This window comes from Aythya fuligula, chromosome 10, assembly GCF_009819795.1.
Source record: "Aythya fuligula isolate bAytFul2 chromosome 10, bAytFul2.pri, whole genome shotgun sequence".
NCBI lineage: Eukaryota > Metazoa > Chordata > Aves > Anseriformes > Anatidae > Aythya > Aythya fuligula.
In genome coordinates this window covers 6,964,774-6,990,632 of record NC_045568.1, presented here as the reverse complement: position 1 = coordinate 6,990,632, position 25,859 = coordinate 6,964,774, and the positions used below count along the sequence as shown (strand labels likewise).

Here is a 25,859-nt window from a genome sequence, read left to right as displayed (position 1 = left end):
ACGCCCCCGCCCCGCCCGTTTCCGTTCGCCGCCGCTCTGAGCTCAGGGCCTGTGGAGCAGGAAGCGGCGGGAGCCCGGACCCAGGGGAAGGCCGCAGGTACCGGCACGGGGCTCGGGGCCGCGCGGGGGGGGCGGGGAGGGATGGAGGGAGGGCTGGGGGGCCGCTCCCGGTGGGTTTTCCCGGTGGGTTTTCTCCCCGTTGGTTCTTCCATTCGCCTCCCGGGTGGGGCCCGGCCGGGAGCTCCGCGAGGCTGGTGGCGGGTGGGGGGGGGGGAACCGGCCCACACCCCCCCCCCCCCCACCTTTTCTCCTCCCTCTTTCTCCTCCTCCGCCCCGTCCCGGCCGCGTTTCCCGGGGGAGCGCCGCCAAGTTCCCGGGGTCGGTAACGGGGCCGTTCCGGGCGGCGGGGGAGGGGAGAGGAGAGGAGAGGAAGGCAGGGCTGGAAGGGGGGGGGGGGAGGGAGGGAGCGGCGCCGGGAGCAGCTTCCCCCGGAGGGCAGCCCACGGGGCTCGGCCGCCCTTTATGGAGGAGAGCGGGGGGCTCCTTCCGCGGGGACGTTGCCGGTTTTTGGGGGGGGGAACGGGGGAGCCGCGGGGCCGGGGCGCGCCGCGAGCGGGGCGTGGGGCGGCGGAGCGGCAGCCGCCGGCGGTGACGTCACCGAGCGCGGGAGGAGCCGGGGGGGGGGGGGGGGGCGGTGAGGGGAGGGAGGGGGGGGGGGGAGGGGAGCGCGGGCGGCGGCCGCTCGGCAACGGCCGGGCCGCGGGGGCCTCGCCTCAGCGCGGAGCCGGGCCCCGGCCGCCCCCAGAGGGGACGGGTTCAGGCCGAGGAGCGAGCGGGGGGTGCTGAATAACGATCCGCGCCGGGCCCTGCTCGTCTTTTTTTGTTGTTGTTGTTGTTCCGCTGGGGGAGTTTTTTTTGTTTTTTTTTTTTTTTTTCTAAGAGTGGGAGCCCTGCCCCGAGCTGCCTGTGAGGCACGCCCGCTGTAAACCCTCGCCCTGACCGGGTTCGGCCAGGTGGCTGGCGTCGTGTGGTGCTAGAAAGGTGGTTTTTTATTATTATTATTATTGCTATTATTTTTTCTTAGGGAACAAGTCCCGCAGACGTAACCGGCGGCCGCGGAGCCCTCGCGGCTCGCCAGGCGCGCGCCCTGGCTGGGTGCCACAGGGCCCGAGCGCCACAGGCAGGCGCTGCCCCGAGCCAGGAATCGACAGCAAAAACATCCTAAAACGAGCTTAATTGCCACCAGGATGTAGGGCTGGAGATGGCTCTTCAGATAAGCAAATTCCGAGTAGAAACAGTTTGATTTGTGTGTGGGGGGGTTTAGGAATTAGCAGCATCTTCCCTCACTTTTTCGTGGTAGCTCTTGTTTTCACTGCTTTTTACTTACATCTTATCTTGATCCTCTTGTTTTTTTTTTTACTTTTCAACATATTTACATTGCCCCAAGTGCCGTTGGCTCTTCTTTGCACAGCTTGCGTGGTCTGCTCAGCTCTCTGAGCTCCTGCCTCGACCACCACACTCACCAGGCCGTCGTACCTCCCTGGTCCTGTCTCTGTGTAGTATCCGCAGTATTTCAGTCCCTGCTGCTGTGATGTTGTCGAGGTTCTTCCCAAGTCTCCCCTCAGACCTAACACCTTACATTTTACGCTAATGCCTGGACTGGTTTGTGTGTTGTTATGTGTCCACTTAAACTGCTGTATGTCGCTCTGTTCTCTCAGGACTTGCCTTCAAGTTTAACTAATGTGGAGGAAAAGTTAAACCGGTGAGCTCGAGGAAGTTCCCGTGTCAGGAAAGGCTAGTCAGCGTGCCCTTCTAATGCTAAGTTGTTCCGTGCGGTGAGTCTGTGCTGCTACAGAGGTAATATTGGTAAAAACTCGTACCAGAGAGCATTGCTGTGCAAAGTAAACGCACATAATGACAGCTTGACTTAGGTTCCAGGGATGTGGCTATGCAAATGCACACGCCTTAATGCGGAATGGAAATCCTCGGGTGGTGGCGTGGCTGCCCTCCTGCAGCGCTGAGCACGGTGCAGAGCGCCAGGTAGCCGAACACAGTCAGCTGTGTATTCCCTCTGTGATTGTCTCAAGAAGCCCGAGTATCCCAGAACTGCTTCCAGTCGCTGATTAAGTTACTGTTGCTTTGCTGTGTACACCACTGCCAGGTGTCCAGGTACCTTCTGACCTTGATCTCTGTTCTCACCTCATTCTGAGCTGTGGGTGAAAGATGCCAAAAGCGTGAGTGGAGTTGGTAGAGGAGCCCTGATCCGTCCATCCTCTCTTCTCTCCTTTTCCTAGCCACGTTTTCACTTGAAAAGGGTATTTGAGAGAGTGAAATAACTAAAATATCCATAAAGCAACTTTTGATTAAGGTGTTTGCTGTCCACTCTTGCATGCACACTACTAGTAGCCAGTCCTTCCTAAGCAGATCTCCTAATTAAACCAGTCGGAGCAGGGTTTGCTCTCATCCTCTGACCAGCCTTCATGAAGGAGTGGATGGTGTCACCGGTGTACCTGATGCCTCTAATAAAATTGGGCTGTGCACCGACAACAAATGTGAGGCCTGTCTTCCCTCAAACTCCACTGGCTGGTTTTTGATTGATTTTTTTTGTTGTTTTTAATCAGAAACCGCAAATTCAGCCTCCTTGCTCAGTAAACTAGCAGTGCTTTGTGGCCAGAAGTCTCTTACCTGACCGTGTACTGGCTGGTGGAACTGTCACGGTGTGGAGCAGGTCCTCGCGTGGGTCTGTGCAGCCAGAGGGATTCCTCCTCAGCTTTTAAGGAAGGTTGCCTTTGTGTGTGTCAGTGGTTTGGAAGAGCCAGCAGCTCTCCCAAGTACCAGTTATCTCTGTTTGCATTCTTTGCTAACGTTTCATTTTTCTTAAATTTTACACGTGAAGGCTCTTTGTTCTTCACCTTCAATCTGCACTGCTCAAGTTGTGTGTGATGAGAAGGCTGGCGTGGGGTAGGATCTCAACAGCTTGGTACTGACAAAGGGAATCGGTTCATTTTTTGAACTTCAGTCCAAAAGCTGTTGGAAAGGCTGGCTTCCATGTAAACCACAGCAGAACTAGGCTTCTGCACTTGAAATTGAAAATGTTGCTGGGAAGATTTTAAATTACAGTGTGGAATGTCAACAGATGAGAATGCAGTTTGGGAGAAAGAAACTGTTCAAAAAAAGAATATGGCCCTCAGAAAGTTCAAGTTCTGAAGTTGACCCAGAAGGTAAATAAGAACATGAACTGTCACGTTCAAGTCAAATGAGAAATACAGGAAACTTCCAGTACCATCAAACTGCTACCAAAATTAAATGATAAATTGTTTTCCAAGCACGTAATACGGTTGCTGGAGTCTAGAGGGTCAGTAGATGATGATGAAGTGAAAGAAATATTTGACGATGAAGCCATCAGAAGAAAGTTACATGATTTATGTGCAGTCCTGTTTACTGTGGAGGAGTCCAAAGAGGTTCCTCTGCCAGAAATTCTCTTTATGGGGAGAAGGACTCACTGGAAGATCAGTCAGCAAAGAGTATTTCAGGAAAATGCTAAGTGTAGTTACAAAAGGCCAAGAGCAGATGGTGCTTGCCCAAGGGGTTCCGAAGGAACTTGGGGATGAAACGTCTGTGTTGGTAATTACGCTGTCTGACTTCTCACTTCATACCTTGAAGCCAAAGAAATAGGAGATGTCCTACATGGTATCAGTTCTTAAAAATAGTTCAGCAGGATATCATAGAGTTCAAGGCCTATTTTTAAAATTAAAAAAAAAAAAAAGTAAAGAGTTGGGCTAACAACTTAAAAGTGGATAAAATCAGTGCTGCCTTTGCAAAGGAAGTGGTGCTGCTTAAGCCTCCCAAAGTTTTGGAAGGACTTTGCAAGCACAGAGAAGGGAAGCGTGGGGCAAGAGAAGAACAGGGGACTATGGAGTTATGCCTGTTTTGGTCAGCGTGCTCTCAAACAGCCTGGTGAGATCTGAAGGTGAGGCGGGTGTTGGGTAGTAAGTGGAGGAAAGACGAAAGCTGACTCGGAAGAACTGCGTGTAGTCCTGATGCCGAAGTAAAGGTAGTAAAACGTCAAATGAAATTCATTCCAGACACATGCAAAGCCAGGAAAAAAAATCGTGATTTCATGGGGGGAGAGTTAATTATTCCCATTTAGGAGGAAGAGGTTATCATAATTCTTTGGAAATGCGGCAGGTTGAATATTCAGCAGTGATCAGATGAGTGCATGTGAGGAGCCCTGGGGAGAGGAGTAAAGAAGAAAGCAGGAAAGCACCACGGCTCTCAGGTCACAGCCCACAGATACCCTGATTACTGCGGAGGAAAATGGACTTGGGGATTCGGTACAACAGGAAAAGCAAAGAAGAGGCTGACGAGGATGATCAGGGATAATGCATGGATTCCATACAGGGGATGCTTAAGGAGATTTGAACTCCTCAGCTTGGCAAAGATGTGCCTGAGTGCGTTCTGGTCTAGATCAAAACCCACGGTGCCTCTTGCAGGCTGCACAGAGACCACAGAACTACAAAGCGCTCTGTGTGGCGATGATTTATGTGACTTCAAAATCCAACAGATGAAATCACAGAAGAAAACGCTATCAAATGGGCTGCCGAGCACAAAGATTAACAAGCTGACTAAGAATACCCAAGCTGGAAACTGGGAAAATAACCTCAGGGAGGTGTCAGTGCATTTGTTTGTTCTTCTCCTCCCTCGGTCATCTCAGAGGCAGGTGGGTGCTGGCAGGAGGAGGAGGGCGTTTGGCCTGAACCACTGCAGTCTCAGCAGTCATCTCATGGTAGGAGCAGAGGAAGAGGAAGAAGACAGGTGAGAGCATCCTCTGTGAGTGCAAGGAGGTGGCTTCCTTGCATGTTTGTGCTTCTGCCATGGTGCAGGGCAGTGGCAGGTGCCTGAAGGCAGCGATCTGACCCGAGCAGGACCTGCTGGGCTGCTTTCAGGCCATCCTGCTCCGTGCTGGACACAAGGGAGGTATCCAGACAGGGGGGACACCAAGAAAAAAAGCTGGCACAAATGCAAAGCGTTTTGCAGATCGCACACATGACTGGAAATCCACGGGCCTGCTATAATTACCTCAATATTAATCCCTAATCTCATTTTGTGCAAAGTAATCTTGGGACTTGCTATTGCATAAGAGAAGTGCTCTCGTAAGTCGTCGTGCCTGCAGATAACGAAGAACGAGTCAGTGGGGGCAAAGTAACAAGAATATTAGACGAGAGTTGGAAGGACAGCGATGGAGGCACAGATCCTGAAGGAAAAGTTTGCTTTCTGCCCCAGCAGTCTCTGCTTTATCTCCTGCCTCGGCTGTGGGAGGAAGGGTGTCGTGTCATCGACTCGTTGTGGCAGAGGCAAAATGATGGAGTTAGCTTTCTTCCCTGGGTTCTGAAGTGGTGTCAATCCCATAACCCTACAGAAAAAAAGAGGAGAGCTTTGCAGGCAGTCAAGAGCAGAGCAAACAGGTCCAGAAGGACCTCGCTGAGTTTGGTGCTTGGAAAACAGGGTGTGCAGGGCCAGGGGAGAGTTCTGCTTGCAGGTATTGCACTTGTATCTTTTAACATTTTTGGCTTAAGCAGGCTAAAAAATATGTTTAGGGAAATTCCTTTTGTGATGTTTTTCCCCAGTCACGTGCTGAAAGAGAAATAAATATCCTGGCTTGGAAAGGAAATGGAAGCATCTTGTTTTGTTTGCATGTAAAAAGCAATGCAGGACAGCCATACTGCTGGGACAGGAGAAGTGTGGAAACCGAAAGTAAGAAACAAAAAACAAGCTCAAAGACCCGGAAAATGCCTGGCTGGGGGGAAGTTGGAGCTCAAGGAGAAACCTGTGACTAAGAAATTACGGATCTGAAAAGTTACAGATCTCAAAAGTGTGTTAGAAATAGCAAAGTACTGCTGGGTGTCTGCTGTCCTTCGCTTTGAAGCTGGCTCACCCGGCGCTCCCTCCTGCACCTCCTGGAGACTGAAGACCTGGGCCCTGGCTGTCCTCACCCTCACTTATCTCCGAGAAACACCTGCGAGTCGTTCTCTTCCTCATTGCGAGCCTCTTCCAGATTGTCCCTTGTGCAGTTCTGGCTCCTTTGTTCACGTGGAAGCTGTTCAGTGCTGTAACTGCCGGTGCTGCCGTGCTCCAAAGCGCTCCCGGTTCTGGGCAGCCGTGGTGTGGGGCCCATCAGACCTGCACACGGGCAGGAGGTGCCCTCCTGGGTTCACATGTTGGCTTGGTGATTGCTGCTTTGTTCACTCTTTCCTATTTCTGGATACTGGCTTTTTAGTTATTTTTAATTTTTAACTCTTCAGAGTGTTGGGCTTGTATTTTAAAGGAATTACCTATGTACCCAGAATAACAGTCATCAGCTCAGAGTCCCACAAATCCTATAGGAAGTAGGAACGGGTTTTGCAGTGTTCCAGTTCCATCCAGCATTTTATTGCTCAGGCAGAGTCTTTTAAGGTCCTGCAATTCATCACTGTAAGCCCTTGTCTTTATTACCTGAGCATCTTGGCGTTGTCAGTAAATGTTGTCTTACTCTTTTTCCTGCTTTTTCAGGTCATTTAGGAACATTGAGCTGTACGGGTGCCGCTGCTGTTCAGCGGTGCGAGAGGTGCTTTTCTTTGTCCTGGCCTTCACCGATCAATACCCAGGGAAATTCCCTGTAGCCAGGTGTCTTTGTAATCTCTGTAAATAAAAAAGTTTGAACATCACTGCACACTGAAACTGGCTGGAGTTGGTGAGCTCTGCCTCTGTTTTGTATACACCTCAAATCTGAAGCTTTGGCCTGAGAACAGTGTGATTTACTTAGATGTTTTTTTCCAGAAAACTCTTTAAGTGCTGCAGCAGTGGAAGGAGCTTGGGAGAATGCTAGTATGTAATAATAATGAGAAGTAGGACAGCCTTAATGATTATAATCCCATCAGACTAAGACATCAATCCCAGGTACAATGATGGAATAAGTAACAAAGCGTTCAGGAAAGAATTAAGGCAATGTCACTCAGCCTAGGCTGGGGGCAAAAGAAACAATTAGTGTTAATTGCTTCGGCTTGGTTCTTAAGTGTCCATCTCAGCCTTCTGGTTAGCACTTGACAGTAATTGCGCATCACTTTCAGGAAGAAACGAAACGGCTACAAAATCAATGTGCTTCATGTGAAATGTGGCAGCTTTCAAATGAAGTGAAGCTGTGTCTAGTGAGCTCGTGGGCTGGATTTCTCGTGGCGCTCCTTGCAAGGTTGGTTGCTGCTGGCCAAGGCATGGGGGGGTTAAAATTACCTCTGCTGCGAGGCTCTGTTCTGGAGGGCCTGCTGCATGAGCTGCAGAAGGGGTGGGTTAGGTTAAGCTGTTGGCTCTCCTCCTGCTTAGGAGCTAGGGGACAGTGAAAGAAACTGATAGGGGACAGCTTTGACTTGGAAGGAAGTGGCTTTACACACAATGTGTAATTAAGCTGCGGGAACTCCCTCCGACAGGATGTTGTGAGCACTGAAAGTTTACACAGGTTCAAAGGCAGTCTGGACGAGCTGATGGAAGAGAAATCAGTTGGAGGTTACCGAGCCCACGGGAACTGCGTCTGGCCCAGGAAGCTCCTGAGCTGAAAACGTCTGGAGTCTGGGGAGCCTGTGTGAGGAAGCTTCTTGTTCCTTCTCCCCCTCTGCTTTTCTGTAGACATCCACTGCTAATCTATTGTCCTCGCTGGGCAGATGAGGCCCAAGCTAATGTGCTCAATTCCGTGCGCAAAACCCTGTAGTAAAGGGTGGCCCGCGAGCCCCAGGTGTGGGAAATGTGGGTTTTGCTGTGGGCTGGTGCTGGAACTGCTTGCAGGATACAGTGCTGGAGCACAGAGGGGCACACAGCTCGTGGCTGGGGCATCTTAGTGAAGGGTGTGTGTGTGTGATGGTGCTGAGGCTTTGCTCCTGTAAAGCACCAGCAGGTGGGTGGGCTGCTCAGGGAAGGAGAGCAAAGCAAAAAAAAATGTTTTGCTCTTTCCTGTGGCGGCCAGAAATCAAGAAAACTTACCAGAATCAAAAGCAATTTTCTCATCTAGGAGTCAGATGAGCTGCATGTTGTCACACAAGATTTATACCAAAGAGGAAAGAAAGGGCAAAGACTGCCATTTGATCTGATGAATCCAGCTTTGAGACTTCACGTGATACCTCAGGTTAGGCGTACCGTGGCCGTGTGGTACACAACCCTGATCTAGTAGTGGCTGCCGGTCTGGATTTCCACAAAAACTTTGTACGGGCAGCTTGGTGCTGGGCGAGTCACCTCCTGTCCCGTCACGGCTGCCATAAAGGCAGCATAAACAATTTGCCCGGTGCTCAATGTTGTGTGCCCGTGCCTATCAAATTCTAGTTCTGAACTTCTGGAAAGCTCTTCATTACTCTGCATAAAGCACACTGGTCATTAAGGGTTCCCTGGGGCTGGCACGAAACCAGTACATTTAAGACCTCCTGCAGCTGAGCTGACCCTGCTCCCAGTTCTGGTGCCGTGGTGCGAGGAGGCGCAAGCTGGTGCTGTGCAGTTAGCTGGGAGCTGCTGAGGTTTCCTAGCTGGGCTCGTAGCACGGCCGTATGGCTCGCAGGGTAAAGCTGGCTGTGGAAGTATCTAGCTGTGTTTGCAAAGCACTTCTCCCAAACTAGTAAAACTTACCAGGCTTGAGCGTGGTTCATACCCAGCCTGAATAAGCTGCTAGCAGAAAGCCGAGCGCTCTGCACAGCCTGTCCAAGGGCCCGTGCCCAGTATTTTCACCCTGTTGGGTGCCACGCTGGCCTGTCTCACTCTTTCAGTTGTACTTCATTCATACGAGAGAAAATTTCTCTTCCACCATGGATTATGTGTAACGTGCGGTGTCAGTAGCCTGCCTTGTGCTAAGCCAGCTTTGGGACTTTTTTGAGTGTTAAATTTGAAATGTAACCCTCAGAAAAACCCTAAGAAGAACACCACCAGTTGATAAATTTTCTTTCCAACTGTTCCCATGTAGCACAGTAGTTAGCAATAGGTGTCTTTTGCAGTGCTGTCAAACAAAGCACTTTGTTCTGGGTGCTCTAAAGAATATGGTTGTTTCCCAAAAGCCTTGTCAGTAATACAGGAAATAGTGTGGTTTATTTTATGAATATCGATGTTCACGGGCAAATTAGCACAGAATTAAGCACACTTCAATGACAGAAGCTGTGCTGCCTGTCACTACAGCAGCAGCTGCATTCATGGATTCAGTGATTGTATTCCAGTGTCACGGAACTGCAGAGCTGCTGGTACCCCAGCAAGCCTTCCTTTCAAGTTATATGTGGTATCAAACGAGTGTCATGGATTTAAGCATAGAGTTTTCTGATTTTTGCTTTCAGTGTAGTAGAGATGAGTTCTGTTCTGAATGCCTTTGGATATAAAGGCAGGAAATAAGTGGTCGCTGGCAGCACGTTTTGGTGTACGTAGTTCTTTGGGATCTCCTAGAAGCCTGCAACAGAAGCAGGGGTTGGATCTATGTCCTCTCTGTGATTGAACCTTTTTTTTTTTTTTTTTTTTTTTTTTTTTTTTTTTTTTTTTTTTTCCCGTACTCTTAATGCAGTCCTAAGGCCATTTGCTACCCATTTTGCAACTTCTGGAAGAGGTGAATTGAGGTCACTGTTTCCTTTGCTTCGCGGCTGTCGCCAGTTAAACGCATGGCCCGTCCTGGCTGGGTTACGGGAAAACATGGCACAGGGAGTACACGGCCTTGTGTCTGCCCAGAGGACCTGATTTAAGTCAGCACCAGCAGCATTTCAGTAGTAACCTCCACCGTGTTTCTAACACGTGTTTATAAGTGCTTTCATTGATGAAAAACCTAGCGGGGAAGAACACTGCAAAACATGTAGTCGCTGGTGTCTTGCACTGGCACTTGGAAGGAGGAGGGAGGTGAGATGCTTGCCTTCTGCTGGCAGTTTAAAGGACAGGGATTTGTGGATCCTTGCTTCTGCTACAGGAGGGTGAATCTGGTTGCCATCCTCATCCTGGCCTTTTTCCCTTCTTCCTCCTCGTTCTCTGACCATGCTTTTCATACCGTTTCCCCCAGCCAGATGCTCAGTGTTCTCATCTTTAACTGTCTGTGTACAGCTGCCCTACTGCAGACCTCTTTGCTTTTGGCCTGACCTCCTTTCTGTTCGTGGCTGCTCTGAGACTCAGATCGTCCTCGGTTTCGGTGCCAGACATTGCTAAATGGCCAGAAGAAAACTGTGGGAAAAGCTTGCTCATCCACGTCCTCTTCCTCTCCGGAGTCCTTGCAGAAACTCCTTCCTCCCTCCCCTGGTATTTGAGCAGAAGTGAGCGTATTGTAAAGGTAAATCCACGCCTCTGGCCCAGAGGCAGTCCTCCCCTGGGAGAGGCAGAGGGCAGGGCTTGGCTGCGCGGGGTGGGGAAGCCTGTGTAGGGTCAGACCCCAGTCCCTCAGCCTTGGGCCTGTTCCTCCTGGCCCAGGTCAGTGCTGACTGAATGAAGGCAGTGGGAAGAGTTTGGGCCTGTAATTTTCTTGGTAGTGAACTTGCAAAAGCACTTAAAAAAAAAAACTTAAGTGCAGCAAAAAAGCTGGTTACAAGATTTTAAGGCCCACACTTTCCAACACCTTGGTTTTGAGGGCTGCAGCAAGATTAGGTATAAAAGGATTTAAAGGGTGTTTGCCCTCCTGGCATCAGAAACATAGTGAGAGATGCTGTTGAGCTGCTTCTGCTGGGCTCTTGGTAACGTAAGCAGTAGCAGAGCAGCTTCTTGACAAAGCTGCACACCTGTATCACACGTGGGCAATATAGAGTTGGCAGCAGTTGATCGATCATTGGAATTGTCCAGTGGGGACACCTACACAGTAGTGAAGGGCTGTTTCTTGCACCCTGTTACTTTCTGCGAGGTTGAGAGCCGGAGCTAGAGAGGCAAACCTGGCGTGTTTGGTACCAGCTTGTCCATCTGCAGAGTGGCAGCAGCACGGCCCTCACACAGCCTCTGTGCCCTTGGGGTCTGCAGGAGAGGTGGCTCTGGAAGCCATGTCCCTTGGAGAAATAACTTGCATGCTGGAGAAAAAGGCAAATTCCACTGCAGTAAGCAATAATGCTTTGGGGGGGAGCACGTTTAAAACCTGGGGAAAATTGCCTTTCCCCGTTTCTCACCCTTCTGGAGCGCTCCCTGGGTCCCGCTAACAAGCGGGGCTTTATGCCGCGCGCCTCTCCCCGAGCGGGGCTGCGCTTAGAAATAGCCTCATGCAACAAGGGCATTAGTGTGGCAGCTCTCACCAAACAGCAGCTCCTTGTGTTGTAACCTCCTGTGATGTTAGGGGCATTGAGCAAACCGTCTGAAGCTCTCGTAATACCTGGGGAAGGCACTGGCTTGGGTTGGAGGAAATGTCAGCGTTGCATCTCTTCCATGCAAATGAGTCACTCGTGTCCTCTTGTGAGAGTTTCCACTCTGAGGCTAGCGGACCAGCTGGTTTTAAGAACCCTCTAAACGCAGGGCTGGGAGGACTGCTTCATTTACCAGGTGGAAAAATGGCAGCTCTGGTGACTTGCTACAGCAGATGGCATGTATGCCCCTAGATGATGATTTCCGCTGTTGTGTTGCACTACTTGGGGTTGGATATTTCTCACTGATTGCCCTGTGAGCACCTCCAGCGATGTCGCTCCTGCAGCTTTCTGGATTTACTGCTTTCTCCCTGCTCTATGCATTCTGTAAAAGGATGAACGTGTAATACTTGTGCTCAGTTATAGTGAGATTCTGGTGGCTTGGGCTTGCTCTATGTGTGGCGTCCTCTTCTGAACTTCAGACACAGCTTTGTACCTCTGTGTGTAAGTGTGTGCTGGTCACGGGCTGTGCTGCAGCACAAATTAACTTGTACATAACTTGAGTACATCTTAAAGCATGTTAGGCTAGAAAAATACCTGGTGATTTCTGTCAAACCATACTGCTGGTTCAAACTGGTGTGTTCTCAGGCTTCAGAATACTTGACTACAAAAACTAGAGGATGTCAAAGTGGAGCAGAAAGACCCAGCTGCAGTGAAGGCTGTTAGCGTTGTCCTTGTGGTACGTACCACTGAGGTGTAGCTGCACTATAAGCAATCAGGTTTTTTCTCAGTTATACTCTAAGGATGTTCTGAGTGTTTGCCAGAGTTGTCAGTCCCTTCTAGCTACCCACTGAATAGTAATGTATTTATTTTAACTTAAAATAATAAACTCAAAGAAGCTATTCTTCCAAATTAAGGAGTTATTGTTGTGAATATGCTAATACAAATAAAGGAGTGATGAAGTAGAAAATAGCTGCCTTAATTTTCCATGAGCTGTGGTATACTGTTGTCACGGCCAGCTATCTACTAACATTGGGTAGCAAAAATGTTTTTTTCTGGACGTGCAGCATCCCTAGAACAACTGTCAGACACACAGAGACTTTCAGTAATACAGACAAGGTGATGAATCTCTCATCAGAAGAAAATTGGTGCAGGCTCAACACCAGTGTTCCTTCCACCTTTGAGCATCCGTATGTTGAATAAAAATGAGGTAGTTCTGAAGTGAAGAGCTCTGGCAGCAGCAGTTCAACCCCCCCAGTAGAGCAGAAACTTCAAGTACCGCAAAGCTGTAATGCTGGGCAGAAACAAGTGCTTGTGATGTTTGGTGACTTCCTTCCGAGGCAGCTGCTGGTGGCTGTTGGGCGATCAGATGTGACATCCTGGGGCATGTGTAGCGACCCAGCGTTCCTGGGTTGGTTCTGAAAATGTGTTGAGGTCTGTACACAAACTCACCTCAGGCTGTGCGTGGGCAGAAACGCTAGAGATAATGCCAGGAGCAGACTGAGCAAACCAGGGACAACTCCGAGGGCTTTGGAGGCAAGGATATAAATGGGGATCTTTACATCCCTTGATTTAATTTTATACAACGCTTTTGTTCCCAGGACGTTACGCTGAGGAAATTCTTCTGCTGTAAGGCTCTGCAAGGTGAAGCTAAAGTAACAAAGATGAGGACACAGTAGGCCACCAAGATACAATAAGGTGCTTGGGGCTCCTTCTGAGGAAGCTGGTGATGAGGGGGTTGTAATTACCCAAATATCCAATGGATTAAATGAGTGAGACTGCTCAGTGAGTGTGAGGTATGCTGCTGGCAGTCAAAAGATACTTCTAAGAAGCTGCAAATTTCAAAGTGGCTTTTGTTTGCTTTGGTTTTGTATTGTGTGTTTTGTTTTTGTTTTTTACTGATTGCAGTTTTCTTGTAGGCTCTTAGGCATATGTATGTGAAGAAAAAAAACAGAAGGCCAAAATACAAAGTGAGATTCAAATGACAAGGAACATTTAGAAAAAAATCTGGAGTGATGTAATTATTCAGAGGAAGTTAAGTGCTCATGTGATACCCCACAGGAAAAGAAGGCTGTCCACAAGCCAAGAAGGTCAGGCCCTAGGTGCTAGTGCAGGTAATGCCAGTGAGAAGGGGGCAGGACCCCAGCCACGAGTACAGAAGGGAGAAGCAGAAATCACTGAAGAGGAGCAGGTTATCCTGTCCTGCCACCCGCCAACTTTGGCTTCATTATGGTTTCTCCAGTGACCCAGATGCTTTTCTGGGGGTCGTGATGATGACACTTGCGCCTGAGAAAGTCTGCAATTCAGCTGGGACTAGAACTTGGAGATGGAATAAGCCATTAATCAGGAAGGATAAATAAAAGCATGACATTAGACTATTGAGCTGTGACTGCAGGGTGACTTAGTGCCTAGCAGTGCTGATGGAAGACCACCAAAGTAATCCCCTTGTCCTATCATTGGGTGTCACCGAGCAGAGCCTGGCTCCATCCTCCTGACACCTTTACAGATCTATAAACGTTCGTAAGGTCACCCCTCAGTCTCCTCTTCTCCAAGCTAGAGACCCAGCTCCCTCTCTCCCCTCACAAAGGCCGTGCCCATGTCAAGTAGGATAAACAGTAATGGGCTTATATTACAGAGCGCAGGCTGAGGATAGGCATTAGGGAAGTTTTCTCGTAGTGAATGTGGTGGAGCAGATTGTTTCAGAGGGTTTGTAGGGCTCAGCCTTCCAGTTTTGAAGGGCATATTGCACAGCTGACAGCAGATAGGACTTCTAAGTAGTCAGCTGTGACTTGGTAGAGAGAACAGATGATCTCCAGTTCAGTAAAATCAAATGCTACCAATGCTAGAAAGTATTCAAAACCACTTAAAACCACTGAAAGATATATATTTTTTTGAAGTGTGGATCATTTTAAACCTTCCACAGATGTGAAAGATAACCCTAAGCCTCTAAGGTAAATGTGTGTACATCTGTATTCACAAGGTGAATTAAGCTCATTTTAGAGATAAATTAGGATTACTTGAGCAGTTGTGGCTGATGAAGCTGTGCTTTAGAAGTCCTCGAGTCCTTGCTGCTTGATGGCAGAAATCTCTGTAACAACCACTGCTTCTTAGCCACGTGGTACTAAAGGTGGCTTTTAGGTGGTTGGTTCTGCCTTTTCACTGCCTTAATTTCTTAAGGCAAGAGAAGAGGTGGAAAGGAGAAAACATTTTGGCTGTGCTCTTCTCTCCTGTGCTTCCTCAAGCCCTTCTCCCTCACCAGCAGCACTGAGTGCCCTCAGAGCTTCGTACTGGGATTGTTGTGACAGAAGTTAACTCACAAGGGTGCTCCCTCTGTGGTGGTGGTCGATTTTACGATGGCTTTGCTGTTTGCTCTGTTGTCATGAAGCTTCAGCAAAGCTTTTGACACGGTTTCCCATAGGATCCTACTGGACAAGATGTCCAGCACACAGCTAAACAAAAACACCACGCGATGGGCGAGCAATTGGCTGCTGGGCAGGGCTCAAAGGGTTGTGGTAAATGGGGCCACATCTGGCGGGCGGATGGTCACTAGTGGGGTCCCTCAAGGCTCTGTTTTAGGGCCAGTCCTCTGCAATGTTATTATAAACGGTTTGAGGGTGGAAAGGCCTTGCTGAGAGATCTGGACGGATTGGAGATCTGGGCGATCACCAACCACGTGAAGTTTAAGAAAGGCAAGTGCCAGGTCCTGCACCTGGGATGGGGCAACCCTGGCTGTATGTACAGACTGGGCGAGGAGATGCTGGAGAGCAGCCCCGCAGAGAGGGATCTGGGGGTTGTGGCTGACAGCAAGCTGAATGTGAGCCAGCAGTGTGCCCTGGCAGCCAGGAGGGCCAACCGTGTCCTGGGGTGCACCAAGCACGGCATCGCTAGTAGTTCAAGGGAGGTGATTGTCCCGCTCTGCTCTGCACTGGTGCGGCCTCACCTCGAGTACTGTGTGCAGTTCTGGGCACCACAGCACAAAAAGGACGTGAAACTGTTGGAGGGTGTGCAGACAGAAAGAAAAAAAAAAGAGCAAGTAGGTGTATAGTGCTATGAAGTACTCTCTCAGCATCAAAATACTTTCTACTGTGGGGATTGTCTAAGCCAGGTGTGGTCTCTGCGTTCGGTAACCTGTACGGGACGTTTCTCCCACATACATGTATCTGCCTGGTCTCCTTTAGATCTGCGTAAATTTCTTAAGTCCACAGCATCTTGCTGGAGTTCCTCTGGTGACTCAGCTGCTGCCTTCCAGGGGGCTTGAACCCTTTTTTTACCGTTTTTGTGTCCTCCTGCATTTATGGGAAGTGGGGCTGAACAGTGAATCCTCTCCGTGCTGCTTGGGCCACCTGTGACTTTGTAGGTGATGGTCACCAAATCCAGTGCCATCATTTTCAGTCTCACCTCGACTCTAGCTTTTGTTTGAACCTTTTCTAGTTTTCAGGACTGAAGACCAACGTTGCTCTGTTTCTTTCCTGGCAGTTCCTGCCATTTCACCGAGCAATAGAATAGTTTGGGTTGGAAGGGACCTTTAAGGACCATCTAATTCCAGCCCCCTGCCACGGGCAGGGACCCCTCCTGCCAGCCCGGGCTACCCAAAGCCCCTTCCAGCCTGGCCTCGGGCACTGCCAGTGATGGGGCAGCCCCAACTAAATGTCATGTAGTTCTTGTTAGTGCTACCAGAGTGATGTTTCCCAGAACTTGATACTTGACCCAAGATCTTGCCTATGCAACGTCACAGGCAGCTCAGAGCCCCTTGTTTTGTACTCAAAGTTGGGACAATTCTTTGTGTGCATCGTTAGAAGCGTCTTTATGGTGAAATGCCCGGAGCAGTGTTGGATCATTTACAAACTTTGTCAGCTCGCTGGTCGCACTGCCTTCGTTGTCACCAACCCCAGCATGGAATGGTCCTGCTGCCGAGAGCTGCGAGGAGCTGCTGGCACGTCCCCCCCATGTCTCCCCTGTGTCCCCCGTTAGCCACCACAGCCCTTGCTGGTGGCAGGCTCCAGCGACCCAGTAACGGCGATGCCCAGCACAGCGGGTTGAGGACTGAGCTGTGCATTTCCAAAAGGCTTTGCAGCGCCGTGGTTGTAATTTGAGGAACAAGCTGGTTACCTTGAGGTCCTCCCGCGAGTGCTCTGACGTGGCAGCAGAGAGCTCCCCAGTCCAAGTGACTCACAGAAAGCTGCTGGCACTTTACGGTTAGGACAGCTCAGCCCGATGAGAAAATGTTACTGCCCTTGAGCTGAAGCGTCTCTCACTGGATCATCCAGAAGACACTTTTCAGAATGTGTTCGTGGGCAGTATTGCTCGCTCGCTCACTTTCAGTGGAGGTTCCCATCTTAAAATGACAGAATAGGCAGAGAAATGCTGAAACATACGGATCTCCCTCCCTTCTACTGCTTTTAAGCCGAGTGGCTTACCGGTGTGTTGACACATCCTGGAGAATATTTTTCTTAAAAGGACAGGAATTTGAACTCATATGATTCCAGATGTGTTCCTCTCTACTGGGCAGATAAATGCAATTTAAAAGCTCTTATTGATTAGAAACGTAACGATTGTTAGTTATTAGCATCTCAGTTAAAAGCTGCAATGGAAGAATTAATAAGTTGTTGTCTTGTTTTTCAGCCATGGCAGCCATTCGAAAAAAGCTGGTTATAGTGGGTGATGGTGCCTGTGGAAAGACCTGTCTGCTGATTGTATTTAGCAAAGACCAGTTCCCTGAAGTGTATGTTCCCACCGTCTTTGAAAATTATGTAGCAGATATCGAAGTGGATGGAAAACAGGTACGTGTGCTCTCTTGTAATAATCAAAACGAACTTGCATTTATTCAGAACAGCGTGGAGATCGCCACACTTCTTTAATAAGTGGTCAGTATTCATGCTTAGTACTCAAGATGTAAATTTATTTTTAAATACTTAGCATGTTGCTGTGGAAAAAAAATACTGACCTGCCTAGAACCTGCACATATCCAATGTCTGTTTAAAGACATATTTCTAACCTTTTACAATTTGAGACTCTAAAAACCAGACAGTTCTACCAAGGAAAATGTTGCAGTATATGGGAGTGGATGTTCCAAAGATGTGCCTACATGCTGAGGACACTGGGCCTTTGGAATTGGTAGCAGAGTCCCTGTTTTGATTGGGACCTGGTATCATGATGACAAAAACAAGTCCTTGGAGTAAGGTGTTCTTCATTCCTGCTCCTGGCAACACGCAGAAGCCTCTTTGGAACAGCTGACTGGCACGCTTCAAAGGGATTTCCTTTCTGTAGTTGTACATCTTCATCATCTGTTCTACTTGTCTGAAGGAATGCAGTTCTTAGCAGCCAGGCGTACTGAGCATGCAGCTCACTGAGCTTCATTTTCAGCTTGTTCTTTTGTAAATGAAATGTTATCACATCTCATTTTAAATATTTTGAAAATTGTTTTTTAATCTATGTGACCTCTGAGTCCTTCTGTTTGCCAAGCAAACAAACGTGCCAAATCCCTGATCCAAGAATCAGCCGTCTGAAAGCCAAATAGCTTGTCTTTGCGTTTGCCTCACACAAGGGGAGTGTGTGATGTGTAAAACTGTCACTTTCAAGGGTACTCTGGAAGCGTGTGAAGCAGAAACTTTGTACCTTGAAAGCCCAACTATTTTCAAACCACTTAGGCAGGCATGGCATTACTCTTGTTTTGTTACCGTGCAGCTCACCTCCATGCCATGGGTCCTCATGTCGAGCATGTGGCAGGTCGTGGTGCTGGTGCTGCTGAGCTTCCTCGTCTCACCCTTACGTGTTTTTTTTGCTGTAGGTTCAGGCACAGTCAGAAAATCTTTCAGTCAGTTCTAGTTCAGATGCACTGACAGATTCATGTGCTCATTTTCGATTCTGATTTGAGCAAAAACTTTTTGAGCCAATTTTGTGCTTTATTTTAAAATTGATTTCCTACTGTCACTGTCTGATTAATTGTGTCATTACAGTTTATGCTATCCAAGTCTGAAAAGAGCTTTTCTCTCTCATGATATGAACAGGTTAGAAAAAAAAAATCCTTTTAAGCTAACATAAGAACATGTTTTCCTGCAGAATTACAATTTCTACAGTTTCTTGGACTCTGAGGACTATTGTTTAAAATATGTATGATATCCGTTTCTATCTCTTATCACCTAGTTAAATTGCCTCATTCCCTTCTGCCTGAATCTCTGCATCTCTAAATGGTTTGAACAGAGAGCCATGCCCTGTCGGCTCCATGCAGCCAGTACCTAGATAAAAATTGCATGAGCTGCTTCAGCAGTGCATTTTCTGTTGTGGAAATGTCAGCTGAATTTTTCATAACTAGATGACATATTTTATCACTTTGAAAACTTGATTACAGAAGTTTGTAAGAGAGTACTGCTTAGGACTGCCCTGTTGGAGAGTAGCTTGCCTGCTGTTGTCTTAGAAAAGCACCACCAGAAACATTCACAAGTCACGTGAAGACTCGTAGTGGTGCTGCAGGATGTTTCTTTGAACGGTGCAAAGGGGCTGATACAATTGTTGTGTGAGGGAACCCGCAGCAGACGTAGCAAATGTTCATACTTCGTACAGAGACAAAATTCAGATTGGCAGATGTGAATGTGGAGATTACTCTAAGGAGTAATTCTTTGATATTTCAGTCAGAAATTTTCGTATAAGTATGCAAATAAGGCTTTGTATCTTCAAAATACAACCAGACATTTGCATTGCCCATTCATTCCCATTTGAGTTCCAGTTCTGTGCATCTGCCTTTGTCTGAGCTGCTGTGGACTTTTTTCTGGAGTTTTTCTAACATAAGAGCTTAAACAAGAATGAACCCACTCTGTTACAGACAGATCAGAGAATCTCAAGCAAGAGTAAATGTCCTTGTTTAAATGTTGGCTCTATCTTCTAAACCTTAAACAATCTCGTTGGGGTGTTCTCCTCTAGTTCTGCCACAAGTATAATTATTGAGAACGTTAGCCAACTTCAGTTCTTAGTAACGAGAAACATTACATAGAAATCACTTTTATTTTGAAGCAAATTATATGTTTAAATTTCTGCTGTGATGGAGTTTTAATGAATTTATGCACAAATAAGTATTACCTTGACATTTCTTAATCACTACAGGTTCCAGCTGTAAACCAATTGAAAACATGAATAATCCTAAATAACGTATGCTTAGTCCTCTCTCATTGAAAACTGCTATTTCTGGAATGCTTCTCAAGCAGATTCTCAGCCCTTTGCAGCTGATTCCCTTTAATTCCTCTGGCTTGGTGTTCTGTTGGTAGCTTTTACGTTTGTTCAGAGAACTGACAGTTGGCATGAATATTTAAAAAAAAAAAAAAATGTAAAAAAAGGCTACAATAAGTTGATTTTTGGAGCTACAGAATGGAAAGTGTTTCATAGTTCTCTTGTCAAAGCATTTTGTCTTATGTTCCCCTCCTTTTGACTGGTGTTGACTGAAATACTTTATCCACTTTGCTTGGATTACTAGGTTATGAATCAAACCTCCCCTGACGAACTGGCTAACTGCCTTCGTCTGTCTTCTGCAGGTTGAGTTGGCTTTGTGGGATACAGCAGGACAAGAAGACTACGATCGACTTAGACCACTTTCTTATCCAGATACCGATGTTATACTTATGTGTTTTTCAATTGATAGTCCTGATAGTTTAGGTAAGTATCTCAATAATTGAATGAGAACTGCTGCTCTGTCGCTGTGTTGCCCTGGGAAATCATTCCGTAAAATGTATTTTCACATGCTGTATTGATTGAGAACATCACTAACTTTGAAATTCATACTGGTTTTCAGAAATTAAGGTCTTAAAGGAACCTGTATTCTTCAACAACACCGAGTGGCATTTTGATTATTTTTTTCATATTTCTCCTTGAAAATTGCAGGTTCTTAAACACTCGAGATCACACTATATCCAGGAAGATGGAGTAACGTTGTACATAAATGAGGAAGCTTGTGTTTTCATTCCTTCCCCGTCTTTTTTTTTTCATCTATATTAAAAAGAGAGATTGGTTTCAAATGCTGCAAATTATCAGGTTCCAAATATACTAGATTCTCTTTCTTGGCTTGGTGAGGAAGAAACGTGGGCTAGAATCATCCTGGAGAGGGGTTGGCACTTAAGGGAGTGGCTGCCTCACTGGTGGAAATGGTCACAGAGGCTGAAGGTTTACACTCTAGTCTGCTTTCCCGTGGCTGGCATCTGCTTGTGATGGAGAAACGAGCTGCTTGATATAAGATTTCTGAGCTCCAGAAACACATTTCGGACCTCTGTTTGTTTATTAGGTGGGCACTTCTGTGTGGAGTCTAAGACTGAAATGCTCACTGATTGGTTTATAAAACTGACACATGGGAATCTCTGTGTTTGAGCTTAAAAAGATATTTTTGAAGAGGGTAAGGAGAAGGAAGTAGAGATGCTCCTATTTCTAAGGTTAAAAAAAAAAAAAAAAACACTCTGGAACTTTGATTTCTGTCCCATTAAAATGGTAATTACTCCATCCAGTGTAGTCTCCTAACCACGTGCTTTGTGGTAGCACTTAAGTGAATTTCTGTAAAAATTCACTCACCAGTGGGATTTGTTCGTTGGTGTCTGTTTGTGAGGTATCTTGCTAGGATGCAGATAATGGTAACATTGATCTTCAGAGAAAGACTGACCAGATGTGCTTTCAAACCTGAAAGTGACTGACTTTCACTTGTTTGTCACTAGTCAAAATTATGCCCATCCATTGGGTGAGGAGGCAGTTTCAAACCAGTAAAACTGAGAAACCTGTCTGCTTTGTGTGTTAATGAAAGGTGGCAAATTATTTCAAACAGTGCTCATAAATGGCATACAGATTATCTCCCAAATGTATTAAATCATTGAATCCTTCAGAGTTTTCTACTCGCAGGGCAATCCTGATCACTGCAAGCTGTCCTTAGAGGTGCATCTTTCCTACACTCCTGATCTATCTTATGGATAAACCCTTCCTCCCAGAGTTGTCTTGGGAAGAAGCAAGAATGAGACAGAAAGGAGGCATGAAACAGTGCAGTTAATGGAAGGATTAGTCCTGAACATCCTCAGTGTATTATGGCTGAAAAATACTGTTCCTGCCACAATTTACAGAAGGCTTGAGTACATAAGCAAACAAAATACTTCTTAAGATGTCCCAGTGGCATTACAGGCTGACTGGGGTAATGCCTGATGGCTGTTCAGTCGGATTTCTTGCCTTGCCTCTGAAAGGTAGCAGCCACTGAACAGGTAGGTGTGAAAGACTGCCTTTTTAGGAAAATCAGTGCCAGCTTGACATCTGGAAAGTCCCGAATGCTCTCTTCATCGCTTCCACCTGATTTTGTGTTTAAAGACATCTTTCATGGTCTTGGTCTCTCTCTAAAAACAATTCGAGGCTGGGTTGACAATGGAGCTGTGGTTGTGCTTGGCGTGGCTGTTCAGGCCCGGGTTTGGTCTGTGTTCACTCCCACTGCATGTGCTACCCACGGCAGCTGGAGAGCTGCCTGCCTGCCCTGAAAACAGGCTGGCTTGCTGAGCTCCACCGAGTGGTTTCACTGAGCCAAGTCTGATCTCAGCTACTCTTCCTTTCCTGTCCTCCCTGCTCACCAGTAGCAGAGTGCCTGTGCTCTGGGAGCAGTGAACTGCCAGGCAGCGCTTCAGTTGTGGAACACCTAGAGGTGAGCACTCCAGGCGCACAACTGCTTGCTGTTTTGGCTGAAGTGCAAAAACTAGCTTCAAAATGCTTGTCTAAGTTGTTCTTTTGGGCAAGAAAATGATGCCGTAATAGTTTAGTGTCTTAAAAAGCTGAGTGGAATTTCATGAAGTTAAAAAGGGGTTGTGTAACCTGCAGGTATATATCCACTGCTGAATCTCAGGTGTCTGAGAGCTTCTGAAAGCAAAGCCTGATGTTTTGGACTGCTCAACGCTTCCTGATATTATAGAATTTGTCAAAATTTTCCTTTGCAGATCACCCTCCAGTCTTCCATTTGCAGGTCTGTTAAAATAAAAGTCTTGAAATTGTAGGAGACAAAAGTTGCTTGCACATGAGCACAAATTCATTTGCTGCAGATAAAGGGAAATGGTAAATCTACAAATGACCTGCACACAGTCTTTGTGTCTGTGCATCTATAATTAGTCTGTAGAGTGATGTTTCTGGTACAGTGAATGGGAGAGTTTGGAGTGATGGTTTGATCTCGCTTTTTGAAAGGAAGAATTGCTGTAAAAAATTATGCTTCGGGGTTGTGCCCGTCTTTAGCTTCTGGAGATAAAATAAAATGTTTCTCTTGAAGCACAATATTCCATAACTCCTAACTTCAGAATTCTGCATTATGTTCTTTGCTAACCCTTGTCAAGTAGTTACTGAGAGACAGAGAAACCAAAATGTTAGGTATCCTTCAGCCTTAAAATGACCATAGACAGGCTTGGCTTTCTGGTGATACTAGAACAAGTCTATTTGCACCCTACATTAAGAATAGAAAACTGTATCGCTGTGTTTTAGTATGTTAAAATCAATCAACAGATGGAAGTTTTAAAGGAAAACTAGCCCCAGAACTGGGTTTTAGTTACAGTCACTCTTGTATTCATTTTTTTCAGAAAACATCCCAGAAAAGTGGACCCCAGAGGTGAAGCATTTCTGCCCCAACGTGCCTATCATCTTGGTAGGAAACAAGAAGGACCTGAGGAATGACGAGCACACAAGACGAGAGCTGGCCAAAATGAAGCAGGCAGGTTCCTTTCTGAGTGTCTTAACCATAAATGAAGTGTGTGTCATTTGTACCCTGAACAGTAAATGGGCATCTGCAGCTTGCTGCCAGCTTCCTATGGGCTGCATAATGAACACTTACTCGTGACAGGGACCAGAAAGTATTCATTACCTTGAACTGAGTGCTTGTTTTTCACATTGGTGATTTAAAAAAAATAAAAAAATAAATAATAATTCTTTTTTCATTCCAAGCAATGAAAACTGCCTTCTTAGGAGCTGTTGGGTTACTAACAGGCAGCTGCTCCATGCTGGGGAGCTGGATTTGTGAGGTAGAAGTGACTTGATGCAGAGAGTCACTACATCAAATGCACGCGTGCTTCAGTTAATCTTTATTTTGTATGATCAGGTTGTATAAGGAAACAGTTTAATTGGTACCTGTTTTGAAGGAATTACTCACAGGTGCTGTAGCTCACTCCTGAGCGTATCACTTGGTTTTATTTTCAGATAGTGTCTGAAGCTTCCAGGTTGGGTGTAGGCCTGCAAGTACTCTGCTCAGCCCTGGAATTTTTGCTCCTGTTGCAACATACTTCTTTTTAGACAGACTGAGGCATCAATTTTAGGGTTTGTTCATAGGCTTTTGTTACAATTATGGCAAAAAGATGCTTAAATGTTTAGTTTTAAATGAGCAGACTTGTGCTCTTTTAAACTCAGAGGCATTAGAAAATCCATCACGTCCTCAAGCACTGGTGTGATGTGCTAGTGTGCACGCAGTCTGTAATCCAGGCTGAGAATTCTATGCAGCATCTTGAGAGTACAAGCAAATAGTATTTTAAATCTGCCTTTATTATTTTTAAAGTATCAGTCTCAGAGGGGTGACTAGCTATTAATTGACCAACTAATTGTCTGTATTTAATCTAGAAATATCTTTATGCTTGTTGGGAAGCTGTGTGGGAAAGAAGAGATCGGGGACGTTTGGTGTGGCTTTGGACTTTTCACCGATTGCTTCTGTGTTGTTGCAGGAGCCTGTCAAACCTGAAGAAGGAAGAGATATGGCAAACCGCATTGGTGCATTTGGGTATATGGAGTGTTCGGCAAAGACCAAAGACGGTGTGAGGGAGGTTTTTGAAATGGCCACTAGAGCTGCTTTGCAAGCCCGGCGTGGCAAGAAAAAGTCTGGGTGCCTTCTCTTATAAAGTGTGGCCAGAGGAAGATGGCCAAAGCAGCACCCTGCACTTGAGTAATTTTGAAGTGCTGTTTATTAATCTTAGTGTATGATTACTGGCCTTTTTCATTATCTATAATTTACTTAAGAGATTTAAAAATCGAGTCATCTTGCTACCAGTATTTAGAAGCCAACCATGATTTTTATAACAATCTGCATCAAATTCATCTGTGCACCCAAGGTTAACCTCAACATTCCTCTAACCAACCTTTTCTGCACTCACAGGATATGTCAGGCGCTAACTGAAGACAATTCTCTATCTTCTGTCTTCTCTCTAGAAAGAGAAAAAGCTGTCAACACAGAGGATTGGTCTGTAACTACTTTATAACTAACGTCCTATTCTAATTGAGTACAACAATTACATGGCTGTATGTGGAATCAAGTGTAGCTTCAGTGCTATCACATTTAGGAAGATCTGATTTTCATGGCTCAGTGATTTAAAACATTAGTTTAAAAATGTGATCACTCTGAAATGACCAAGTCCCATTCAGCTAAGGACAAGTGAGGGTTCTGTGGTTTCATGTTAGTTACCTTTTAGTTACTGTGTAATTAGTGCCAGTTTAAATGTATGTTACCAAAAATAAATCTATTTACCCCAGCTTAGATGTAGTATTTTTTGTATAATTGGATTTCCTAATACTGTTACTTGTAACCTCTGCATTAAGGTGTTCTGGGTTTTTTAAGAAACTGTATTTGAAAAAATAAAGTAAGATGGAAAGCAGCTGATCCTCTTCCCCTGTTCATTTGTAAGAGTCTGACCCATTTGAGTGGTCTGCATACCCAGGAGGAGTTTTTTCCGTGACATGCCATAGAGAAAAGACAGCCTGCTCACACTCAAAGCTTCTGAACTGTTCAGTTGCCTTAAGTTCATTGCTGGACCCAGTTTCAAAACTAAAAAAATGAAACTTTTTGTGTAAGTTTGGTTACCATGTAGTGATCAGACTCCTAACCTGTGAACTTCTTGCTGTTCTGCAGCCAACTAAACTCTTTCTGTATTTTCATTTTTCCAACAACTAATAGAATAAAGGCAGTTTTCTAAGCTCCCTGTATCCTGGTGTCTGTATTCCTCACTGTGTTTTTGGCCCAGTGTCTGACAACTTGAACCAGAAATACCATTTTTGATGCGGCTGTGATAGGATTCACTGAGCAGCTGCAAGTGCTTTGATATTTTTTTTCTTGGTAAGTGATGCCTGTGTGCTGCCTTCAGTGGTTCCAAGCACAGCAGAGACCAGAGGTGCAATCCCTCACCCTGCCTGGCCCCTTTGGTGCGTGGCAAAGCTTCCCCGGGAGTCTCTAGACAAATACTCCCTGGAAGCTTCTTGAGCTGTTCAAGCCAGGTGAAAGTGTACAGCAGTTGAGCTGAATTTGGTCTTGAGCACAGGAATAGGCTAGCGGGGGGGGAGAGAGGGGCGTGTAGGAACAAGGGACACAAAGGCAAGTGTTGCTGTAGAGGCAGGCGATGGTATGCTGAGTGCTGATCTCATTGTCAGAGCCCAAGTGCTGTGCTGTGGCAGGCGTGTGCTGTGTAACCGGCCCCTTCTGCCAGCGGTGCCTCTACGGGGACTGCTGGGGGAAGGCGGGGGGGGAAGCCCTGATAACACTATTTTGGACAATTCCTGATTCGTTTTCCTGCAGCAAAAAAAGTGGACATAACCCGAGGCCTTGGGAGTGCCCTGTGTCTG

At 46.6% G+C, this 25,859-nt stretch overlaps 1 protein-coding gene across 1 annotated transcript; it reads left to right on the top strand.

The window, feature by feature from the left end:
• Positions 1-3: 3 nt before the first annotated feature.
• Positions 4-25,226, top strand: RHOA (ras homolog family member A). The gene is made up of 5 exons (XM_032193940.1): positions 4-97; positions 16,908-17,065; positions 19,808-19,928; positions 22,847-22,977; positions 23,975-25,226. Exons 2-5 carry the CDS (start codon positions 16,910-16,912, stop codon positions 24,146-24,148), a joined length of 582 nt encoding a protein of 193 aa, XP_032049831.1. The 5' UTR covers positions 4-97; positions 16,908-16,909; the 3' UTR covers positions 24,149-25,226.
• Positions 25,227-25,859: the final 633 nt, after the last annotated feature.